This window comes from Osmerus mordax, chromosome 26, assembly GCF_038355195.1.
Source record: "Osmerus mordax isolate fOsmMor3 chromosome 26, fOsmMor3.pri, whole genome shotgun sequence".
Lineage (NCBI taxonomy): Eukaryota > Metazoa > Chordata > Actinopteri > Osmeriformes > Osmeridae > Osmerus > Osmerus mordax.
This window is the reverse complement of record NC_090075.1, coordinates 5819473-5839749: the sequence shown is the minus strand read 5'-3', so window position 1 is coordinate 5839749 and position 20277 is coordinate 5819473. Positions and strand designations below refer to the sequence as shown.

The 20277-nt window shown below is 49.6% G+C and overlaps 4 protein-coding genes across 12 annotated transcripts in view; 2 read left to right on the top strand and 2 right to left on the bottom strand.

Annotated features, from left to right (window-relative positions):
• exoc1 (exocyst complex component 1) overlaps positions 1-8484 on the top strand; it is a 44282-nt gene extending 35798 nt beyond the window's left edge. For 4 of the 6 annotated variants that reach the window (XM_067230026.1, XM_067230025.1, XM_067230027.1 and 1 more), the window contains 16 exons: positions 318-477; positions 1369-1556; positions 1847-2074; positions 2176-2308; positions 2450-2559; positions 3494-3643; positions 3900-4008; positions 4499-4543; positions 4918-5081; positions 5294-5407; positions 5854-5936; positions 6234-6462; positions 6793-6976; positions 7337-7536; positions 7739-7933; positions 8059-8484. In XM_067230026.1, coding sequence (XP_067086127.1) covers positions 318-477; positions 1369-1556; positions 1847-2074; positions 2176-2308; positions 2450-2559; positions 3494-3643; positions 3900-4008; positions 4499-4543; positions 4918-5081; positions 5294-5407; positions 5854-5936; positions 6234-6462; positions 6793-6976; positions 7337-7536; positions 7739-7933; positions 8059-8211 — 2445 coding nt within the window. In that variant the 3' untranslated portion in view covers positions 8212-8484. The remainder of the gene's footprint in view (positions 1-317; positions 478-1368; positions 1557-1846; positions 2075-2175; positions 2309-2449; positions 2560-3493; positions 3644-3899; positions 4009-4498; positions 4544-4917; positions 5082-5293; positions 5408-5853; positions 5937-6233; positions 6463-6792; positions 6977-7336; positions 7537-7738; positions 7934-8058) is intronic. The other 2 variants (XM_067230029.1, XM_067230030.1) reach the window with 2 other exon arrangements.
• Positions 8485-8885: 401 nt separating this feature from the next.
• tmem44 (transmembrane protein 44) lies at positions 8886-11499 on the bottom strand. Its single transcript, XM_067229459.1, has 9 exons — positions 11418-11499; positions 11240-11324; positions 10748-10914; positions 10461-10547; positions 10186-10377; positions 9933-10100; positions 9720-9806; positions 9427-9570; positions 8886-9194 (listed from the first exon to the last, which is right to left on the bottom strand). The coding sequence occupies exons 2-9, from the start codon at positions 11304-11306 to the stop codon at positions 8886-8888; spliced, it is 1221 nt and encodes a 406-aa protein (XP_067085560.1). The 5' UTR covers positions 11307-11324; positions 11418-11499.
• Positions 11500-12135: 636 nt separating this feature from the next.
• lsg1 (large 60S subunit nuclear export GTPase 1) lies at positions 12136-17046 on the bottom strand. 4 transcript variants are annotated; one of them, XM_067229761.1, is made up of 15 exons: positions 16660-17046; positions 16375-16501; positions 16154-16274; positions 15822-15908; positions 15555-15641; positions 15301-15361; positions 14980-15156; positions 14448-14810; positions 14221-14322; positions 13998-14140; positions 13570-13694; positions 13304-13383; positions 13027-13197; positions 12571-12720; positions 12136-12431 (listed from the first exon to the last, which is right to left on the bottom strand). In XM_067229761.1, the coding sequence occupies exons 1-15, from the start codon at positions 16759-16761 to the stop codon at positions 12282-12284; spliced, it is 2046 nt and encodes a 681-aa protein (XP_067085862.1). In that variant the 5' UTR covers positions 16762-17046; the 3' UTR covers positions 12136-12281. The 4 variants fall into 4 exon arrangements, with proteins under 4 accessions (XP_067085862.1, XP_067085863.1, XP_067085864.1 ...); XM_067229762.1 differs by having other exon boundaries at positions 14448-14798; XM_067229763.1 differs by having other exon boundaries at positions 14448-14795.
• Positions 17047-18011: 965 nt separating this feature from the next.
• fam43a (family with sequence similarity 43 member A) lies at positions 18012-19910 on the top strand. Its single transcript, XM_067229850.1, has one exon. It carries the CDS (start codon positions 18195-18197, stop codon positions 19233-19235), a length of 1041 nt encoding a protein of 346 aa, XP_067085951.1. The 5' UTR covers positions 18012-18194; the 3' UTR covers positions 19236-19910.
• The last annotated feature ends 367 nt before the right edge of the window (positions 19911-20277 follow it).

Here is a 20277-nt window from a genome sequence, read left to right as displayed (position 1 = left end):
CAGCTACAGGAAGTGTGAGGTTAACTACAGGAAGTCCTCTGCAGATGAATGTGCTGACCTGCGAGTGGGCGTGTCGTAACAGGATGAGATGAGTGTAGCTCAGTGGTAGAGAATAGTGTACAACTGAAAAGTGTATAACTGCAAATCAAGTTGTCACCGGTTCAATTCCCCCCCATGTACTTTGGATAAAGCATCTGCTAAATGGATACATTCCATCATCGTAAATATCTTCCCCGAACCCTCCACCCAGTCTCCGTTCTATCTCCCACGCCCCCTCATCCCTACGTTCTCTCCCTGCGGCGCGCTTGTCGCCCCAGGAGAACCCGGAGTTCGACCTTCACTTCGAGAAGGTGTACAAGTGGGTGGCCAGCAGCACTGCCGAGAAAAACTCCTTCATATCCTGCATCTGGAAGCTGAACCAGCGCTACCTGAGGAAGAAGGTGGAGTTTGTGAACGTCAGCCCCCAGCTGCTGGAAGGTAGGCAGGGGCGCCTGGGCGCAGGGCTGGACGGTGTGTGGACCCTGCCCGTCGGAGCAGAACCCCTGTCCTGTGTGTGTGTGTGTGTGTGTGTGTGTGTGTGTGCGTGTGTGCGTGCAGGCAGGCAGCTAAAGCTTCCTTTCTGACCTTTGAACTCTTAGCCGCATTGTTGTCCTTGACGAGAGGGGACTGACCCCACTATGGTTATCTAGTGGGTCTATACCTGGGGATGGGTGTAGCTCAGCGGTAGAGCTGACTGGAGATCGAGAGGTCGCAGGTTCAAATCCCCACCTGTATGTCTGGATAAAAGCATCTGCTAAGTGAATACGTTATCTGTCAGAGTCTTAACGGTATACCTCCCCAGGACACGCACAGTTGTGCATGTTTGGACCAGAGCTTAGCGTAGCATTAGCGATTATCTATGCCGGCATTAATGTGAAAGCCTGATCCTTGAAACACCTGTATGCACGCAGACCTGTGGGGTGACGCTCTCTGCTAACCTCTCTATTCTCACTCTTCTTCTCTTTCACACTCTCTGGCCAGAGCTTCCTAAAGCTGAAGGTTGGTAGAAACTCCCTTGTTTCCTGTTTCCTCCTCATCCCGTTCTCTTGGCTTTTATTTGCGTTCCCCTCTTCCTCCTCCCGTTAATGAGAGACTGATGCTGCTCCTTGAATGGTCTGTGGTGTGAGTGAATGTTAACTATTTTAGTTTTTTATCTTTTTCGTTTTTAGAATTCATCCCCATTTGTTTGATTGTGAAAGCGTTTTTCTGCATTTGTGAGCGCACATGGCTCAGAATCTTGCCCACCCCCTGCTAACCCAGACTCCATTGACTACGTCCTGCTTCCCACGTCCCACTTCCTGCTCACCGGTGTTCCACTTCCTGGTTTAGAATCCGTCCCCAGCGGGGAGAGCCAGAGTGTTGCCGGGGGCGACGAGGATGCGCTGGACGACTACCAGGAGCTGAACGCCAGAGAGGAGCAGGACATCGAGGGCATGATGGACGTGTGTGAGTACGCCATCTCCAACGCAGAGGCCTTCGCTGAGAAGCTGTCCCGGGAGCTGCAGGTGCTGGATGGGGTGAGTGGAGCGGACAGACAAGAAATGCACCAGTCCCGCACTTCCTGGTTGTCAATGATGCAAACCTATTTTTGAATAAGAATCCCAAATATTTTTCTAACCTTTCTAAACTTTTTTTCAAAACTTTTTTTCGCAAATATTTTTGGAACCTTTAAAAAACATTTGGTAGAAAACATTTTTCAAACCTTTTAGAAACGTTTTTCCCCCCCAAAGCCGTACTTTCTGTATGCTAATATCTGAATGTCAGTTTGGATCAAATAATAAACACCCAATCTTGTCTCCTCTGCCAGGCCAACATCCAGTCCATCATGGCCTCAGAGAAGCAGGTGAATATCTTGATGCAGCTTCTGGACGAGGCACTGTCGGAGGTGGACACCATCGAGGGCAAGCTGAGCAGCTACGAGGAGATGCTGCAGAGCGTCAAGGAGCAGATGGACCACATCTCCCAGAGCAACCTCCTCATCCAGATCAGCAACACCAACAACGGCAAGCTGCTGGACGAGATCCAGTTCCTGGTGGTGAGGAGGGGGTTTACCGGGGGTCACCGGGGTTACCCAGAGGCGTTACTAGGGTTACCAGAGGAGCTGAGTGCAAGTGTCTCTGTCCTGTACGCCCCCAGAACTACATGGACCTGTCGAAGGGCCACGTGCGAGCGCTGCAGGACGGGGACCTGTCCTCCCCCAAGGGCATCGAGGCCTGCATCAACGCCTCCGAGGCCCTGCTGCAATGCATGAATGTGGCACTCAGACCAGGTGTGGATATATGTAGGGTGTGCTTATGTAGGGTGTGTGCAATTGTGTATGTTTTGTGTGTAGACGTTTTTTAATCGGACCACGGCTTTCACTTGATACTGACCCTGGTCCTCCTGTGTGTGTGTGTGTGTGTGTGTCCAGGCCATGAGAAGCTGATGGCAGTAAAGCAGCAGCAGCAGCTGTTCTCCGACCTCAGGGACACCTTCGCTCGGCGCCTCACCAACCACCTCAACAACGTCTTTGTTCACCAGGTAACCCAGCGTCCGTGGCGACCAATGACGCGCTTTTTGTTTCAGTGGCATCTCCGAGTGCCAAGTCTGTGCCCAACACACTGGTCACTGTTGTACTATCGTCAGAACCAGCAAGACCCTGGTCTTTGCCAGCCCTGCTCTGCTAGTATCACGCTGCTTTGCCAGTACCTCACTCTGTCCCTCTTGTCAGTTACTTCACTGCTGTCAGTACCTCGCTCTGTCCCTCTGTCTGTACCTCACTGCTCTGTAAAGACCTCACTGCTCTGTCTCTCTCTCTGTCAGTTCAACCACTTCAGTCACTTCAAAATGACCATCCCTCAGTTCTATAGGTCTTCCTGTCTGTCTCTTCCAGTGAGTACCCTCACAGCAACCACCCTGACCCCCCCGCCCTCCTTCTCTAACCTCTGACCCCTCCCCTCTACCCCAACTCACAAGTCTGACTTTTTCAAGCCCTTTGTTTGGTCCTCAAGAATGCTGGCTAGAGAGTGCATGGAGTGCGTTGATCCCTACTCACGTCTTCTCTCAGACTGACCCTCATGACCCCTGACCCCTCTGGCTCCAGGCTGCTGTCCTCCCCTCTGCCTGCATGTAGCAGCTGTGCTAGGCTGTGTAGCAGCAGACAAGCGGAGAGCGTGGTGATGTGATCATCTGAGTTTCTGCTGTGGGAGACTTCTCTGTTTGTGACATGCAGATTTACATCTGATACTAACCTGTTCTAATGGTGGCGTTGACCACACTGCCTCAAGCTACAGTGACCTCACCTGGTTGGCACCCTTGCATAAGATGTCCTCACATGAATCATTGATGGTGCAGGTCTTGATGGTGTATGTATGTGTGCTGATGGTGTGTGTGTGTCTTGAGGATGTTTGCTTGTGTGCTGACTGTGTTGTTGATGCAGTGTGTGTGTGTTGACGCTGTGTGTGTGTGTCTCCAGGGCCACGACCAGAGCTCCAGCCTGACCCAGCACACGGCCGAGCTGCTGCTGCCCAAACACAGCCCTCTGCACAGGGAGCTGCTGCGCTACGCCAAGCTCATGGAGTGGCTGAAGACCACCCAGAGGGAGAAGTACGAGGGCCTGTCCAGGGTGAGCAACACCCTCGCGCCCCCTGCCCCCTGCCCTCACTCCCACACACACACACACTTAAATCAAGACAAGTTGTACTATTTTCAACTCCTGCGCTCCACAAACCACTCCCCTTTTCCCCGTTTTTATATAATTTTGAAAAGTAACATGACCTCCAGCTGGCTTCACTCCTACTGGGAGATGTAAGCACTCTCTTCTCTCCTCTGTCTTTTTCTCTTTCGCTCTCTCTCTCTCTCCCCCCCCCCCCCCCCCCCAGACGTACGTTGACTACATGAGCAGACTCTATGAACGAGAAATCAAAGATTTCTTCGAGATCGCCAAGATCAAGATGGCGGGAACGACCAAGGAGGGGAAAGGGAAGTTTGGTAAGAGCTCGGACGTTTCCCACGAACTGGAGGGGGGGGGAGGGTTTCGCTAGTAGGGTATAGTGGTCAGAACTCTGATTAGGGTGTCTGCTCATCGCTATAAAAGTGCGTGCTAAACAGAAGAGAAGAAAAAAAACAATGAATGTGGTATCCATACACAGCTGGGAAAAGCAAGAACTTGATTGTGTTTAATAACTTAAGTGTCCGTGACCCTGTTTCACACATCGTGCCTGATGTTGAAGCTCCCATGCCTCTCTGTCTCAGTGTGACTGTCTGAACTTCTGTTCCATGGCTTCTTAATGCCTGTGTGTGTGTGTGTGATCTCTGCACCACACCGTGATGTACACACACTGCAGCAGCCCAGAGGTCAGCTCAGTCTGCCCTGCATGTCAAGTGTGACCTCTGACCTCTTAACATGGCCTCCCGAGTCCTCATGCTGCATGTCTTAACGTCTGTGTCTCTGCCGCCTGCCTCGCTAACCGGCTGACAGCCACGCTTCCTCGGAAAGAGAGCGCTCTCAAACAGGAAACGGAAAGTAAGTATTCCGCCGGAACTCACCTGTAACCCTTTCCCCCCCACTTCTCACCTTCCTGTTTCTCTCTCTCCTTCCTACTTTTCGCTACTTCCTGCTGCGTGTTCCTTGTTACTTCTTGCTCCTCTCTCCTTCCTACTCTCTGCTCCTACCCACTGCCATCCGTACCCCTGCTGTCCTGTTGCTGCACATCCAGGACCCCCCCCCCCCCCCCCCTCCTAAATAGCCACCCTCCAGCCTGTCCTTAAGCAGGCTGTCCATACAGTCAACACGACTCACCCCAGTACTAGAACCCATCCACACATTGCTCACTTCCAGCCCGTGTGGGGGGCCTCCTCCAGTAGTTGAGTGTGTGTGTGTGCTCCTCCCTGCCCCAGGCCTGCACGGCAGCTCCGGGAAGCTGACCGGCTCCACGTCCAGCCTGAACAAGCTGGCGGTGCAGGGCTCCAACAGCCGGCGCTCCCAGTCCTCCTCCCTGCTCGACATGGGCAACATGTCCGCCTCCGACCTGGACGTGGCCGACAGGACCAAGTTTGACAAGGTAATATTGGAGTGTGCGCCTGTGTGATACTAATGTAAGTGTGTGTGTCTTACTAATATTACAGTGCCTATCTCTGTGTCACTAATATTACAGTGCCTATCTCTGTGTCACTAATATTCGTGTCTGTGTGTGACTGATGGTACAGTGTGTGTTACTGATGGTACAGTGTGTGTTACTGATGGTACAGTGTGTGTGTGTGTGTGTGGTTCCAGATCTTCGAGCAGGTGCTCAGTGAGCTGGAGCCTCTGTGTCTGGCAGAACAAGACTTCATCAGCAAGTTCTTCAAGCTGCAGCAGAGCCCTCCACCCCTCCAGGTGGCGCCACAGGTACCTGCTGGCTCTCCTTTTTACATTCGTTTTATTGTATATTCATTGTGAGCTCTGCGACAGTGCCTTCAGAGGGTACAATAATCCCCCCCATCAGTTGCAGACACAGTCCGTCATTAGCATTGTATCAACCCAAACTTTCAACCAGTAATATTGTTCCCTTCCTGCCTTTCCACATGCCTACTCCCAGGGTTTCCACGGGGTTTTAAGTCTAAAATTCTGAACTTTAAATTTAAGGCCTGAAACAGTCTTAAAAACTGCCAGATTTTCATCCGAGGTCTTACATTTAATGTAGTCAGGTCTAAAAAGGTTGTACCCTCGTTCATTTCCAGGAACGCTAGCTGTCTTGATGGTCTTAAAATGTCTTAAAGCTGAGCTGGGTCTTGATGTAGTTCCATGATATCGGTGTTGTGGTCCTGTGGCTGATGTGGGAGTGCTTGTTTCAGCAGGGCGAGGGCGAGGAGCTGGATGGGGGACAGCCCTCCAGGATGGCTCCCCACGGGGAGCACAGACACTCCATGTCTTCTGAGTGAGTCTCTCTCCCTGTCTCTCCATCCCTCTGTCTTCCTCTCCATCCCTCCCTCCCTCTCTCTGAGCAGGAGACACATTCACTCTTAAACTCTTATGCTTCGTAAATTTAAGCTTCAAGTTTATTTGTCATTTGTAACAATCCCTTTAATAAACATCTAAAATGAGATAAAGAAATACCATTAGTACACATCGCAATGTTATATATAATGAAGTAAGAATAAGGGGAAATGATACTGAATAACAACTGAGAACATCCCAACGATATGTTTTCTGACCCCACCCCTCTCCTCCCCAGGAAGGACTTGGTGCGCCTGATGATGAACAAGATCTTCCAGAGCATCGAGACGGAGCTCCACAGCCTCATCGCCCTGGGCGACAAGATCGACAGCTTCCACTCGCTGTACATGCTGGTGAAGATGAGTCACCACGTGTGGACGGCAGAGAACGTGGACCCGGCCTCTTACCTCAGCACCACCCTGGGAAACGTGCTGGTCACCGTCAAGAGGAACTTCGACAAATGCATCGTGAGTGGAAGGGGGGGTTGTGGTCCGGTACTCATTCATCTCCCTCCCTCTTCATCCTCCCTCCCTCCCTCTTCATCCTCCCTCCCTCCCTCCCTCCCTCTTCATCCTCCCTCCCTCCCTCCCTCTTCATCCTCCCTCCCTCCCTCCCTCTTCATCCTCCCTCCCTCCCTCCCTCTTCATCCTCCCTCCCTCCCTCCCTCTTCATCCTCCCTCCCTCCCTCTTCATCCTCCCTCCCTCTTCATCCTCCCTCCCTCTTCATCCTCCCTCTTCATCCTCCCTCCCTCCCTCTTCATCCTCCCTCCTTCACCTGGCTTGTTGTGCTTGTGCAGTCCGTTCAGATCCGTCAGATGGAGGAGGTGAAGATCTCCAAGAAGAGCAAGGTGGGGATCCTGCCGTTCGTCACGGGCTTCGAGGAGTTCGCCGAGCTGGCGGAGACCATCTTCCGCAGCGCCGAGCGCCGCGGTGACCTGGACAAGGCCTATGTCAAGCTGATCAGAGCCGTCTTCATGAACGGTGAGAAGATTATTGTTTTCCTGAAAAACATGTACAAATAGAGCATGAAAAACTACAATGATGATAACAGATGGCTTACAATGAGTTTTTACATTTTATTAATTTAGCAGACGCTTTGATCTAAAACGACAGTGTAAATTTACTGTAACAAATCAAAGATTAGAAGTGTGTAATTCTAGCTGTGTTTTTTTGGGGCGGTCAGTCAGTTAAGGAACGATGTGTATTTACCAGGCACAATACATCTAAACTTCAGTGGGACAAATGTTCAACCGCAATATTACATAGCACAGTGCAAAAAGAATGTTGTACCTATGTGATTGGCTGATGGCCCGTGGTGATAACCTCACTGTCTTTCCCCAGTGGAGAAGGTGGCCAATGAGAGCCAGAAGACCCCACGTGACGTGGTGATGATGGAGAACTTCCACCACATCTTCTCCACGCTGTCACGCCTGAAGATCTCCTGCCTGGAGGCCGAGAGGAAGGAGGCCAAGCACAAGTACACAGACCACCTGGGGTCCTACGTCATCAACTCCCTGGGACAACCGCTGGAGAAGCTCAACGTAAGAGGGAGGTCAGGGGTTGGGAGGTCATGGTTCTGGGGCTGGAATGTGAGGTTGAGGTCAGGGGTTGACGTTAGGATGGTGGGGTTGGGGTCAGGAATTGGGATGGTAAAGGCCGGGTTCTGGGGCTGAAATGTGAGGTTGAGATGGTGGGGTCGGGGATGGTCCATGGCCATACTGACAGCGTGTCAACGTGTTGCAGCACTTCTTCGAGGGCGTGGAGGCGCGCGTGGCCCAGGGCGTGCGTGAGGAGGAGGTCAGTTACCAGCTGGCCTTCAACAAGCAGGAGCTGCGGAAGGTGATCAAGGAGTACCCTGGGAAGGAGGTGAAGAAGGGCCTGGACAACCTGTACAGGAAGGTGGACAAGCATCTGTGTGAGGAGGAGAGCCTGCTGCAGGTGAGACACACTGACTAGCACCAGAACATCCCATAATATGCCCCTGAAATAGCAACACTAGCTCAGCTCACCTGAGGAGCGAGACCGGTTTGACTCACCTGCTATTTTCCTGCGCTGTCCCCTAGGTGGTGTGGCACTCGATGCAGGATGAGTTCATCCGCCAGTACAAGCACTTCGAGGGTCTGATTGGCCGCTGCTACCCAGGGTCTGGCATCACCATGGACTTCACCATTAGGGACATGCTGGAGTACTTCTCCAGCATCGCCCAGTCGCATTAACCACAGAGCGCGTTACTGATGTCCTCACTTCTTATTGGTGCCTCGCAAAATGAAACATTACTTACTTTCTTCTACATGTCTTGACTGAAAGAGATTCACAGAATGATCCCCCCCCCCCGCCAATTCCATGTTGCACACATACTAGTTTCTGTTGTAAATCGTCTAAGATCTTAAACTTAAGCAAAAACGTCCAGCAAAATACATTTTATAATTGAGCTTAATTGTGTGTTATATATAGGCAGAATGTCAAATGTAAATAAACTACAAATCTCAGCTTGTTTCCTGTGTACTTTGTCAGCATATAGAGCAAGTGTCAATATGCTGTAATAGACTATAAACAGAATCGTCAAACTTCCTAAATGTGTATTGCAGCCAAGCCAACATTTGAGAGCATTAAGGGGCAAGTCTACATGTTAACTGACATTTGTTTAGTGAGAAATTACAGTTATTGAGCAAAGAAAAGGAAGACCTAAACATTACAGTGCCATCTAGGAGGCGGCAAATAATAAATGTTAGAGAACAATAGTGTGCCTGGCTGATAGCAAGCACATCAATAAGAACTAGACAGAATTAAATTGGAATTTAGTGCATTTATTACCTTTCAAACGAGTATACCAAAGTATAGACCAGATAAAGGGGAAGATATCATCCCTGGTCGACTGGGCCACCTCCGGCTACTGGGCCAGGTTCTCTGCTGCCATCGTCATGCTGCTGGGGCAGGTGGGTGGAGGTTGGGGGGGGCTGGGGCAGGTGGCTGGGTGCCTGGGGCAGGTGGGTGGAGGTTTGGGGGGGCTGGGGCAGGTGGCTGGGTGACTGGGGCAGGTGGGTGGAGGTCGGGGGGGCCTGGGGCCACTGCTGCAGGGGGAACTTGTCCACGTTCTCCTGGGAGGGGGGTCTGCTCCATCGTGGGCTTGCTTCTTCAAAATCCCACTAGACACAAGACAGGAGGGCTGGAGATGTAATGCAGGACACAGTGGTGCCCCCTAGGGGTACACCAGGGGAAACACAATGCGTAGGTACATAAATACACAATTAGTCAATTGTTTTCATTCAGCAAACGTGTTTAAGTAAAGCGACAAACAGAAGAGGGGGAGGATTTGAACCTGTGACCTCTCGATGTCTCTTTAAATGCTTTAACCACTGAACGGCACCCATACCCCCACAGCGACCATGAAGGTAAACTTATTGTATGAGCAGCAAGGAGAGGATGACTACCTGCAGATCAGAGCTAAGGGATGAGTCTGAGGATGAGTCAGACTCGGTGCAGGCCTCGTCCACTCTCACCACCCTCTCCGTCGTACGCTGGGGTCGGCAGTTCGTCACCTTCTCCCTGGAGAGCGTCACCTGCTTCAAACACATCTAGACACACACACACAGTTTTACGTCACACACACCATCACATCAAATGCACCAGGATACACACACACGGCTTCATAGTACTCGCATATCAGGGAGGAGATAACCCTGGCAGTTTATGTAGCTGAGAGGGGTTGAGTATTTCAGCTCACCTTTCTCACAGGTTGAATGTCAACATCCATATAGTGACCCATATCAACCAGAGGTTTCTTCTGTGAAGGAGCCCTGTCCAACCCCAACTGAAGAGCAGGAAATGAAAACAGAACAGATACATTAGACACAAAACACTCGGATCAAATCCCGTGTTGAAAAACAAACACGACAGAACAGTCCTGTCTAGAACCCTGGCTGTCTGTTGCTCTTACTCTGGAGGTGATGGAGCCAGAGAGAGGGGTCACCCCCTGGTACCCCCCCAGGCGATGCTGGGTTTCTAGGGAGGAGGGAGGGGAGCCCCCTAGGAGATGCTCCGTGTATGGGGACAGCTTCCTACACTTCTGGCTAGGGCCTCGTCTGCACCAGTGAACAGCCAGGATCTGGTCAGTCATTACTGCTAAGGACCAATCACATGCAGGATGCTCGGACAATATTTTTTTTTTTTTTTTTGATGTTTAAGGATACGAGGACCTCCAGGGCAGCAGAGCCGAGAGCAGCCATGAGCCATGGCAGAGCTGCCAGCACAGCCTCCAGCTGGCTGTGCCAGGGCAGGGTCGCCCTAACCCACACCAGGACAGCACTGCTGTACAGGACTCCAGCCAGGAAACACAACACCCCTGACCACACTCGCGCCCTGCAGAGCACCTCCCCTCTGTGCTGAAACATAAGACGTTTTTCCTGGTGACTTGGGTGTTATTATACATTATTATTTATACATATTATAGTGAAGTGTGACTCACTGCCCTGGAAAGCACCGGAAGCTTGGAGGTCCAGGCTATGACCAGGTAGAGCAGGCCAAGCACATACCCCAGGACTGCCGTCTGATCCTGGACAGAAACACAACATTCAGCTCTCAACCTTGGTGCTCCAACCGAGGCAGGAGAAGCAGTACCTGTTGTACTGACAGTTTCAGCATGCCATTTATGTTGAAGCTGGAATACCAGTTTAAAAGCTATACATAAGTGCGACGCAAGGTGCAAGCTATCGTTTTCAGAGTTTAATTAGTATTTGTTAAAGTGAGGCTTACTTGCACGAGATCACTCAGCAGTCGTCTCCCAGTGGCGGAGTGTGCAGATGGGTTTAGGGAAAGCTGGGTGCTCAACCAGCCTCCGCATCCGAGTAACACCAGCCCGGACACGGCTTGGAGGGTTTGGTTTTGCCTCCGCCTCCTTCGCTCCATCCTCTGTCTCCTCACTGAGACAGTTCCGCTCAGTTAATGGGTAGGCCTACGTCAACTTAGGGCAAGTACGCTTTTGAAAAAAGGCTGGGTGGTTCAGGTAACCGCGCATGACAACTCTAAACTCCTGGATAATTTGTTTATAATCTTTAACTTGAAGCCAACTTCACCAGGGTATAATCTCTGTAGTCAATTTATCTCACGGACGCCTGTATCTTGCCCAGGCAAATGTGTTGCATGAGGAAAGGGACTTTGTTTTACCGTGACAGAAGCGTCCAGTGAACAAGTTAACCATGTTATTTACTATGGTGTAGACGTGCACGTCCTGGTCGCATCACTTACCAGCGGACGAGTTGCAACACAAAGGGAGTAGGATAGCGGCAACTTTAACCGCATCCAGAAAAACCATAAAAACACCCAGTTTAACCTCGAAGGGGGAGAGATACGAGATCGGTTTAATTTCGAGTAGTTTTAACGTTGTCTGACTTAACATGAAAAATGCAAGTGGCTTCTTCCTCACCTGTATCGCGAGCTGGTGGGAAAGAATGGCCCCGACAATGTTGCACACGTTGCCGAATAAGCAGTATATCGAGCCACCAGCTTCGACGCCAGCATGTCTGCCGCGCACTCTTAGACAAAGTCTTGATTTGGGAAATAAAGGACATGTGCGACAAGACCAAGCTTTCGATTACATTAAGCGACGTCATATATTGGTAAAAGTAATATAGGAGGCTTATACTCACATGCAACAGGATGCCAGCAAGACCAAAGCGCACAAGAAGCCGAGCCAGATTGGAACGCAAACATTTTCATTATTTTGAAAACAGCTGAATATTGTGTCCAGGTGCACCCACGCGTTCAAACTACCATCTGTTTTAATCATATTTCTATTATAAACCATGTGTTTTACCATTGCAAAGACGTTGCAGTCGGCCACAAGAAAAAACGTCTGGCCCCGTTGAGCGGATGAGCGTCTAATGCAACGCGCGCTCATTAAACGCGTACAGCCAGGTGTGCCCCATCTCTTACGCATCATCAGCCTAACCTGTTAATCGTCGAGGGAAAAATCTTAAAACGCCATAAATACGAATTATGTAAACAATAATGACGAAACCGTAACTGAGACATTGTTGAATCACTCCATATGTTCAAAGGACCTGGACATTTATAAAGCTCTTCTAGGGAGCTCCGGGTTTGTGTATACCAATGGAGGTAAAAGCCAAATAAAACACATCCTCTGAAATATATGATTTATTTATGGAACTGTTGGAACTATGTTTAAGCCATTACTCATGAACTGGAATCAAAGCAGTCATCATGTGCATGTACAATGTTATCGTTTCCAAAATGATGGAGTAGAAACCCTAAATAATTACAATATTTCCTAATTCAGATTAGTTTGGACCACAGAGAGCATCTGCAGTGGTGGCCTGTTACAGAGGCATGTTCTGCACGGCTGGAAGACCAAACTGTCCTCAGGACACTGGGGAAGTAAGTTGTCTTCAAACAGCCTGCTTAGCTCCGCCCATCTCCGCTAGGGAAACAGGAAGTGGCTGCTTTAGACTCGGTGGATCTCTGGGAATAACACACGTTCCACTCCACCAGGTCTGAGATATATATAAAAAGCAGGGGGACCCTGATCAGGCGTCCAGGTGCTTGGTGAGTCGGCGTACTTTCTCCTTCTTGTTCCTGTTTCCGTGCTTCTTCCAGGGCTTGCCCAGGAGGGCCGCGTCGGAGCCGGGCCTCCCCGAGCCGATGGGCCCGCTGCCGGGCTTGTAGCCCATGAAGGACTGGACCCCTTTGGTGAGCGCTCGCACGTTCTCCTGAAACAGAAGCACATGCCTGGTGTCAGCGCGTCGGCCCTCGTGCACCAGCTCACCAGCACGGCTCATAGCAACAGCAACAGACACGGCTACTTCTAGAGAGTTCCAGTACATTCAGCGGATGGTTTCATTCAAAGCCACACAGCCGCGTATTTCAAAGTGCATATGGTCAAGGAATAGTGTGTTTACCAGGCGCAGAGCGACAATAACTAATGTCGTGGCCCATTCCAAGACCCTGCGCGACTGCGTTTGACCCAGACAGCTGCCTAGGAAGGGCAAGAAAGCGTTCGTCAAGTCAAACTGCACCTGATGGAAGAAGTTCTTGTCGACTGGGTTCTCGATCCTCCTGACGCGGTTTGTGCTGCCGTCCGTGCCGGGGTCGGCCGGGTCGGCCTGGCGCGGCAGGAAGGCGCCATGCTGGTACTGGAAGTCCTCTGCTCTGATGTGCGGAGGGGGGTGGCAGTACAGCAGCTTCCCCTGTCCACGGTCACAAGACACATCCTCGTTATTGACTCTGAACGGTTGTCAGGACTGGTAGCCAGGGCAACTGTTGGCTGGCCGAGCTGTGTGCAGCTGTACTCACGTTGACGTAATCCTTCAGGATGTAGCGGGCGGATCTGGACTGGTCCGGCTGACCATGTGTGGTCATGAAGCCCCTCATGTCTGAAAACACAACACAGTAACGGTGTCAATCTGTAGAGGGGTGCGGGGGAGGCGTGGTCAGATGTGGGGGAGGCGTGGTCGGATATAGAGGGGCGTGGACAGGTGTGTGGAGGGGCTCAGCCAGGTATGCAGGTGTGTGATGGGGCTTGGCCAGGTATGCAGGTGCACGGAGGGGCGTGGTCTTACATCCGTAGGCCATGAGCAGCTCCTCGTAGGTGGGCGGCCGGTCGGGGTCCTCGTCTTCTCGCGGGCGGATGATGTTGATACCATAGGTGCCCTCCAGCACCGCCCGAGGAATAGTCTGACACACGTGACCCTGTTAAGGACCCAATACCACTGAGCAACAACAACGAGATGTATATCTAAATACATTACATTGATTTACAGTTTAAGCAGAGCTCTATGCACAATAAATGCCCATAAATATATACTCTGTGTATATATATATATATAGTATACTGAAGTCTTACAAATAAAAATGATTACGAGTAACTCTAAAATGCTATAAGAAATACATGAATTCTCAACATTGGAAATGTATACTGCCACACAATTACAGAAGACATTTTTTATGGTTTTCTTATGGTTAGACAGTGGAAGATCAAAAGGATATGAGTGAAATGGCGGGCACGTGGTCTCTCATCTGGTCGATGGACAGAATCCCACAGCAGATCATCTCAGCTTTGGTTGACACGAAGGAGGGCATGACCAGCCCGGGGCAGTCACACAGACACAGGTCGGGCTCCACGTACAGCGTCTGGAAAACACACACGCTCGTGACCTTCCTCCAGACGGGACTCAGCAAGTAGGCCTGGGTGAGGGGAGGCATGCTGGTACCTGGAAGTGCTTGGTGTGTCCTGGGGTGGCGGAGACAGACACCTTCTTGTTTCGGAAGATTGTGTTGATGGTGGAACTCTTGCCCACGTTAGGATAGCCCACCTGTCAGAGGACGCGTGTTCCATGAAGAGGAAACATTCTCCCAACTGTCATTATTTGACCACAAAAACCACTACTACACCGTACAAAAATACACACAGTGTGTGAGTGTGTGTGTGTGTGCTCACCAAGCCAACAGTGAGTTCTCCTTCCCTACAGGTGGGGCCAGAGTGAGCAGATCTGAACACCGCCATGAGTTCCTCCTTCTGCAGCAGACGACTGGAGTTGTGGAAGCCGGAGGCGTGTGCAGAGTCCCTCTTCCCACCCTCCTCCCCCTCCTCCTCCGAGGACGTCTCCTGCTCTCCTTCCTCCACGCGCCCTTTAAACTGCACTCTTCTCTGCCGTCCCTCCTCCATGGCACACTCCTCCTCCTCCTCCTCTTCTCTCCTGCTAATATCTTTCATGTCGGGATGATCCTCGTCTTCGCTTGTGGTCTCTTCCTCCTCCTCCTCCTCCTCCTCCTCCTCCTCCTCCTCCTGCTGCTCTACGCCCTGCAACCACAGAAGAAGGGGATGGTGAGAAGCCAACCAATCACACGGCACCGCTGTTGTAGAAGTGGCACTCATGCTCTCTTGTTGCCAGCGGCTTAATCAACAGAGGGTGTCATTCTTCAACACCGAATCCTCTCCTCTGCATACACAGAGGAGCATAACACCTCACCTTCTCCTCGGCCTCCAGCCGCTCGTTCTCCGCCAGGGCGGACCAGAAGACGGCGCGCACGCCGTCCCTCTGGAAGTGGGCCGCCCAGGCCCGTCTCTGCTCCCTGGTCAGCAGGTCGGCCTTGTTCACCAGCAGCATGTTCACCTTGTCTGGAGACACCTCCTTCACGTAGCGCTCCTACAGGACACAGAAACAGCCATCAAGACAACGTAGCTCTGCAGGAGACGCCTTCACACAGCAACAGAGGACAGCGGGTGCCAGGTTGGAAAAACACTTATTTTCTGGAATTAATCAAGTATTGATAATCGGAACTACACTCACCAGGTCCGGGCACCGAAACAACAAGGGATTTCTGGCGTCTAGGATTTGGACAACCACATCACTGAGGAACAACAGGGAGACGTCACGTTACTTTCATTTAGAAGACGCTTTTATACAAGGTGACATACAAATGGAGCCCATGTAAAAAGTGCAGCAGAAAATCAAGGATCAGAAGTGACAAATGAATGGAAAGTGGCAAACCACCAAGACTCAACACAACCGTGATCCACAGATGAACTCCGTAGTGATCGTACCTCCTCTCAATAACTCTCCACAGCTGCCTCCAGAAATCCAGGTTCCTCTCAAACGGCGTGAGAATCATCTTCTGCTCCTCTTCCAGCCTGAACAACCACGGCAACAAGACGTCAGGGAAGGCAGAAACATAACAACCCTTACAGCTGTTCTACAAAAGCTTTGAGATGTGTTTCAGCCAACGGGGAAAGCCCTGGGATGTGTGTCGGGCCAATGAGGAAAGCCCTGAGGTGTGTTTAATCCAATGGGGACAGTGGTGGGCTACGTACAGTGCCAGCTCACGCCTCCATTCCAGGAAGCTGTCTCTTTCTGCCTGCTGAAGCACCTCTGGGCTGGTGCTCTCGTCCCAGTGGGGTCTGGGCATGTCAAAACACACAGAACATTGACACCACTGAAGTAACAGATAGGACACTACAAACACCTGGAAATGCTGCAAGAACATCTGCGAGCTACTGATCTGCAAGTTGGATGCCCCATCACTGAGTAATAACTATTTAGTGTTGCTATATCCCCACCCCCTGACTACCGCACCATTCTGACTGTACAACAACTAGACCCTAGTTCCTGGAGACTCATGAATAGTGACAGCTGACGGACTCACCGCCGCGGTATCCGGAGAAGTTGCCAGTTTTCCTCGTGTAGCTTTTTCAGCTGACTAGCCTCCTCGGCGGTCAGCAGGCCGGCACGCGCTTCCGCTGGCACGAACTTGATGTTGAGCTTTTCTGCGGGAACAGTGGAGTCAGTTTTCCCACTCGAACTTAGATGGGGCTAACAATGACCTACTCCACCTACCGAGATCTGCAAACAAGGACTGTAATTTACCTGCAACAAACTCTGTCCCCGCAAGTTCTGCCGTGGCGAGGAAATCATCCATGGAACTCTGCTCCGTCACCGACTGCAAGTTCAGTCGACCCCAGTCGTAGCCATCGTTCAATTCACATGTGTGGAGCTGGAGGTGTCAATAAGAGACCGTCAACACCCGATACGACTACTTACCCTTATATCAATCTTCGTATGGGTCACACATAACATAAACAACATAGCAGTAGTGGTGTATGACTAGCTAGCTTGTTGCTTTTAGCTGCGCGAGTGTGCTGTCATCCGTACCCACGAATCGCCCCTCTTGTTGCCTCGGCCTGCGTTCAGTCTCTCCTTAATCAGCGCGCGGCCAAGTCCCGCACCACCTCCTCCAGCTTTCTTCTTACCCATTCTGAGATTTGGTTTCCTGTTAGTGTCCTGAGATCCCTATCTATGTACGATGTTATACTAGCTTTTACGGCCTCAAAATACGCACATTTCTATCTGATGTTACCCATGTGGAAATTGTTGTCGTACAAACCGGAAAAGTTTCGGCTCATACCAGTTTTGGAAACTCGTCCAGTTTTTTGTAAATATAAAATAAAAAATTATACTTGGGCTCGATGGACGAGAACAAAAATGTCTTCACAAGATAATTAGTAAGTCATTAAAGATTAAGAAAAAATGTATGTAGATTTAAAGAGCAGTTTTCTAAAACCCAACATGGTACAATCCAAACACGGTCCTTCAATGATAAATGTCGTGAGAGAAACTCGCTGTAGCGCACAGTTCCACACCTCCTCGTGTCCTTACCGTCTACTTCTAATATTTATCACAACATTTGAAACATTCAGTTGGATTCTTATTTATTCTTATTTCACTTCACGTACATTTTCCTTCGCATGCAACGTCTGTTTTCTAAATTCACAATTGAGCGGAATGCAAGCCAATTTTCAGAACAACCCGGACACATCAATTTGATCCAAACCATTATGACTGCTATACTCTTTATCATCCAGTAGATGGAAGCATAAACCATTTCATAGATGGTAAAAAGACAAAAGATTTACATTTTGTGATTTTTTTAGCAGACGCTCTTATCCAGAGCGATTTACAGTAAGTCTGTTTATTTTCCTTAATTTAGTAGACATAATGCCCACACAGAAACAATAGAATATACTTCTTGAATCGCTTATATATTCAAATAAATATATCTTTTTTTACAGAAACCTTTTACAAAATTGTTTTGTTCTTAAAGAAAACATAAAACAAATGCACTTAAGCAAATTAGATGGGGCAACAGGCTACTAGCACATGAGGGATTTCACAGTTTAGCAAGGTTTTTTTTACTCAAATGAGATTACCCATTTAATCAGATGAATCGGATTAATCCATGTTGATTAAGTGGCAACAGCAGCCATTACGAAGCATAGAAAATATATTTCTAGGTACAGGTTTTCCAATACTTGGCAGCCCCCCCCCCCCCCCCCCTTCCCTCCCTCCCCACCATTTGTGAATTAACCCCATCAAGTGCGTGTCCTCGAGGAAAAACAATCGTTGGTTTCGTCCGTTCCCCTTCAGAAAAACTCAAATGGTTGGTCCCAGTGTATAAACACTGTAGACAATCCTGTTCAGTACAGCCAACTTCATTCCCTTGTCTTTGGAAACATGGAACGGGAAACCACGGGCGTGTTTACACAGGTCAGAAGCTTAGATGATGGAAACATAAAGTAGCCTATGAATAGCTCATGAATGACAGAAAAGGACATTAAAATATCATATTTAGATATATTAAAACGTTAGTTAGGTGTAGACTGTAACACTGTACTCTGGACACCCGTATAATGCTGCCTTGGAAGAAGAATAAGTTCGACCTGATAGAGCAAGACAAGCAGTCGAAGCAGAAAGGATATGCCGTGAGTTTAAACTACTCTGCGCTGACCTCCTTCGCTAAATCGTGTCCCGAAAGTGCTCTGAACAGGGTCGGAAGCATGTTCAAATCGAAAAGGAAAAAGGTAAAGATTACCAGCGAGGACCCCACATATACGGTCCTCTATCTGGGGAATGCCACGACCATCCAGTCGAAAGGAGACGGGTGCACGGACGTGGCCGTGAGCAAGATTTGGGGGAAAAGCGAAATGGGCAAAAATGGCACCAAAATGAAATTAACCATCAGCTCACAAGGCATTCGGATGGTGCATGTGGACGATAAAGCGAGGAGACCGGGACATTTGTATTTACTGCACCGGATTACCTATTGTGTTGCCGATCCGAGGCTTCCCAAAATTTTCGCATGGATATACAGGCACGAGATGAAGCATAAAGCGGTGATGCTGCGCTGTCACGCGGTGCTGGTATCGAAGCCAGAGAAGGCGAAAGCCATGGCGCTGCTCTTGTATCAGACCTCGGCCACCGCTCTCGCCGAATTTAAACGACTTAAACGAAGGGACGATGCGAGGCATCAGCAACAGCAGCTTATAGGGGAACAGACGATCCCGCTGGTGCCACTTAGGAAGCTTCTGAACGGTCAGTGTTATTACAAACCGCCAGTGGAGCGGAGCCGGAGCGCGCCGAAACTAGGTTCCATCACCGAAGACTTGATCGGCGAGGAGGAAGAGGAGAAGGCGATGCACTTCGAGTGTGAGGACATTCTTGACACGGACGATGATTGCGTGGGTAGCGGTAAACAGGAGCTGTCCCAGATTATCACTGACCTGGGAGAGATGAGCATAGGAAACGATGTCCAGACCCTCAAAGCGGACTTAAGAGTGACCCGACTTCTCTCCGGAGAGAGCACGGGCAGCGAATCATCTATAGAGAGCAACCAAGAACCAATTTCTGTCTCGAACGGTTTTGAGGAAGGAAAGATGCAAGAACTTGTTTAAACCGCTTGAAGTCTACATCAGTGCATTTTCTTGGAATCACAATGTCTCAACTCTGTTTTTGTTCGTCTTCGTAGGCTACTGTAATTTTCCAGTAGAGTGTTTGCTAACTACTGTGCCTCTTTCACCGTCTGGAAATGGTGAACAAGACAATGACCTGGACAATGTTACTAATATTATAGATTGAATCTGCACAGACACGGCATATTCACAAAAACATTTTGGGGAATGTGCACTAGAAAGTGGAAAGACTGCATGCCCTTCTGTAGATAGTGATGCGCATGGGCACAATGCTGCATTAGATCTGTTTCTTTTATCTATAGAGAATTTATTCAGCGCTTGTTAACCCCATCAGTTTCTCTCTTAAATTTTTCCCAAAACAATATTGTCCAAAAATGTAACATTCCATTTTATTATTGGTTTCAGCTTTCCTTACGTGACGCCTGTCATGGCCTATTTTCTTGCACTGTTGTGGCATTCAGTCGAGTATTACATAGATGTAGCATAGCCCTACTCATGTTCTTATAACATACATGTCATATCTTTGCTGTGCAAAAGAAAAAATACCCTAATGTATGGTGTACATAGTAAATGCATTACGTAATTCATATTTTTTAAAGAAGCAAATGTGGTTTGTTTGTGAACCTCACAAAATTACCAATAAAAGTGCGAAATGAACAGTCAGTATTTGAAGTTGTCCAACCACGTGAGAGGAAAGAGCTGCTTCCATAACACGACTTGCACCCTACAGTGGTACAGGGGCTTCAATCACATAAGCAGTTACAGGGGCTAACCTGTCAGGGTTTGTAGTGGTGTAACCACATTTAGGATGGCAAATGTTTAACATCAGGGTTAACAGCACATTACTGTTCTTGTGAACAGACCATGTTATCTACCATTGCTCTTTTCTCAACACAATTGTCTGCGTCTAAATAAAGAACCACAGAAACAAAGTTCCCCCCTGCAGCCATGTGCAGAGGGAGCAGGAATGCCAGGGTTGCCAGGTTTTGGTCCTGACATCAGAACACCCTCGAGAAGTACAGGG

Excerpts from the sequence above, each read along its gene's own strand:
- tmem44 (XM_067229459.1), bottom strand. The coding sequence starts at position 11,306 with ATGGTTTTTCTGGATGCGGTTAAAGTTGCCGCTATCCTACTCCCTTTG. Across the intron at positions 10,378-10,460 it reads TTCCGGTGCTTTCCAGGGCA|CACAGAGGGGAGGTGCTCTG; the intron begins GTGAGTCACACT and ends CTTATGTTTCAG. Across the intron at positions 9,571-9,719 it reads ACATTCAACCTGTGAGAAAG|ATGTGTTTGAAGCAGGTGAC; the intron begins GTGAGCTGAAAT and ends GTGTGTGTCTAG.
- lsg1 (XM_067229761.1), bottom strand. The coding sequence starts at position 16,761 with ATGGGTAAGAAGAAAGCTGGAGGAGGTGGTGCGGGACTTGGCCGCGCG. Across the intron at positions 16,502-16,659 it reads ACAAGAGGGGCGATTCGTGG|CTCCACACATGTGAATTGAA; the intron begins GTACGGATGACA and ends TGACACCTCCAG. Across the intron at positions 12,432-12,570 it reads ACAGGAACAAGAAGGAGAAA|CGGAGATGGGCGGAGCTAAG; the intron begins GTACGCCGACTC and ends CTGTTTCCCTAG.
- fam43a (XM_067229850.1), top strand. The coding sequence starts at position 18,195 with ATGCTGCCTTGGAAGAAGAATAAGTTCGACCTGATAGAGCAAGACAAG.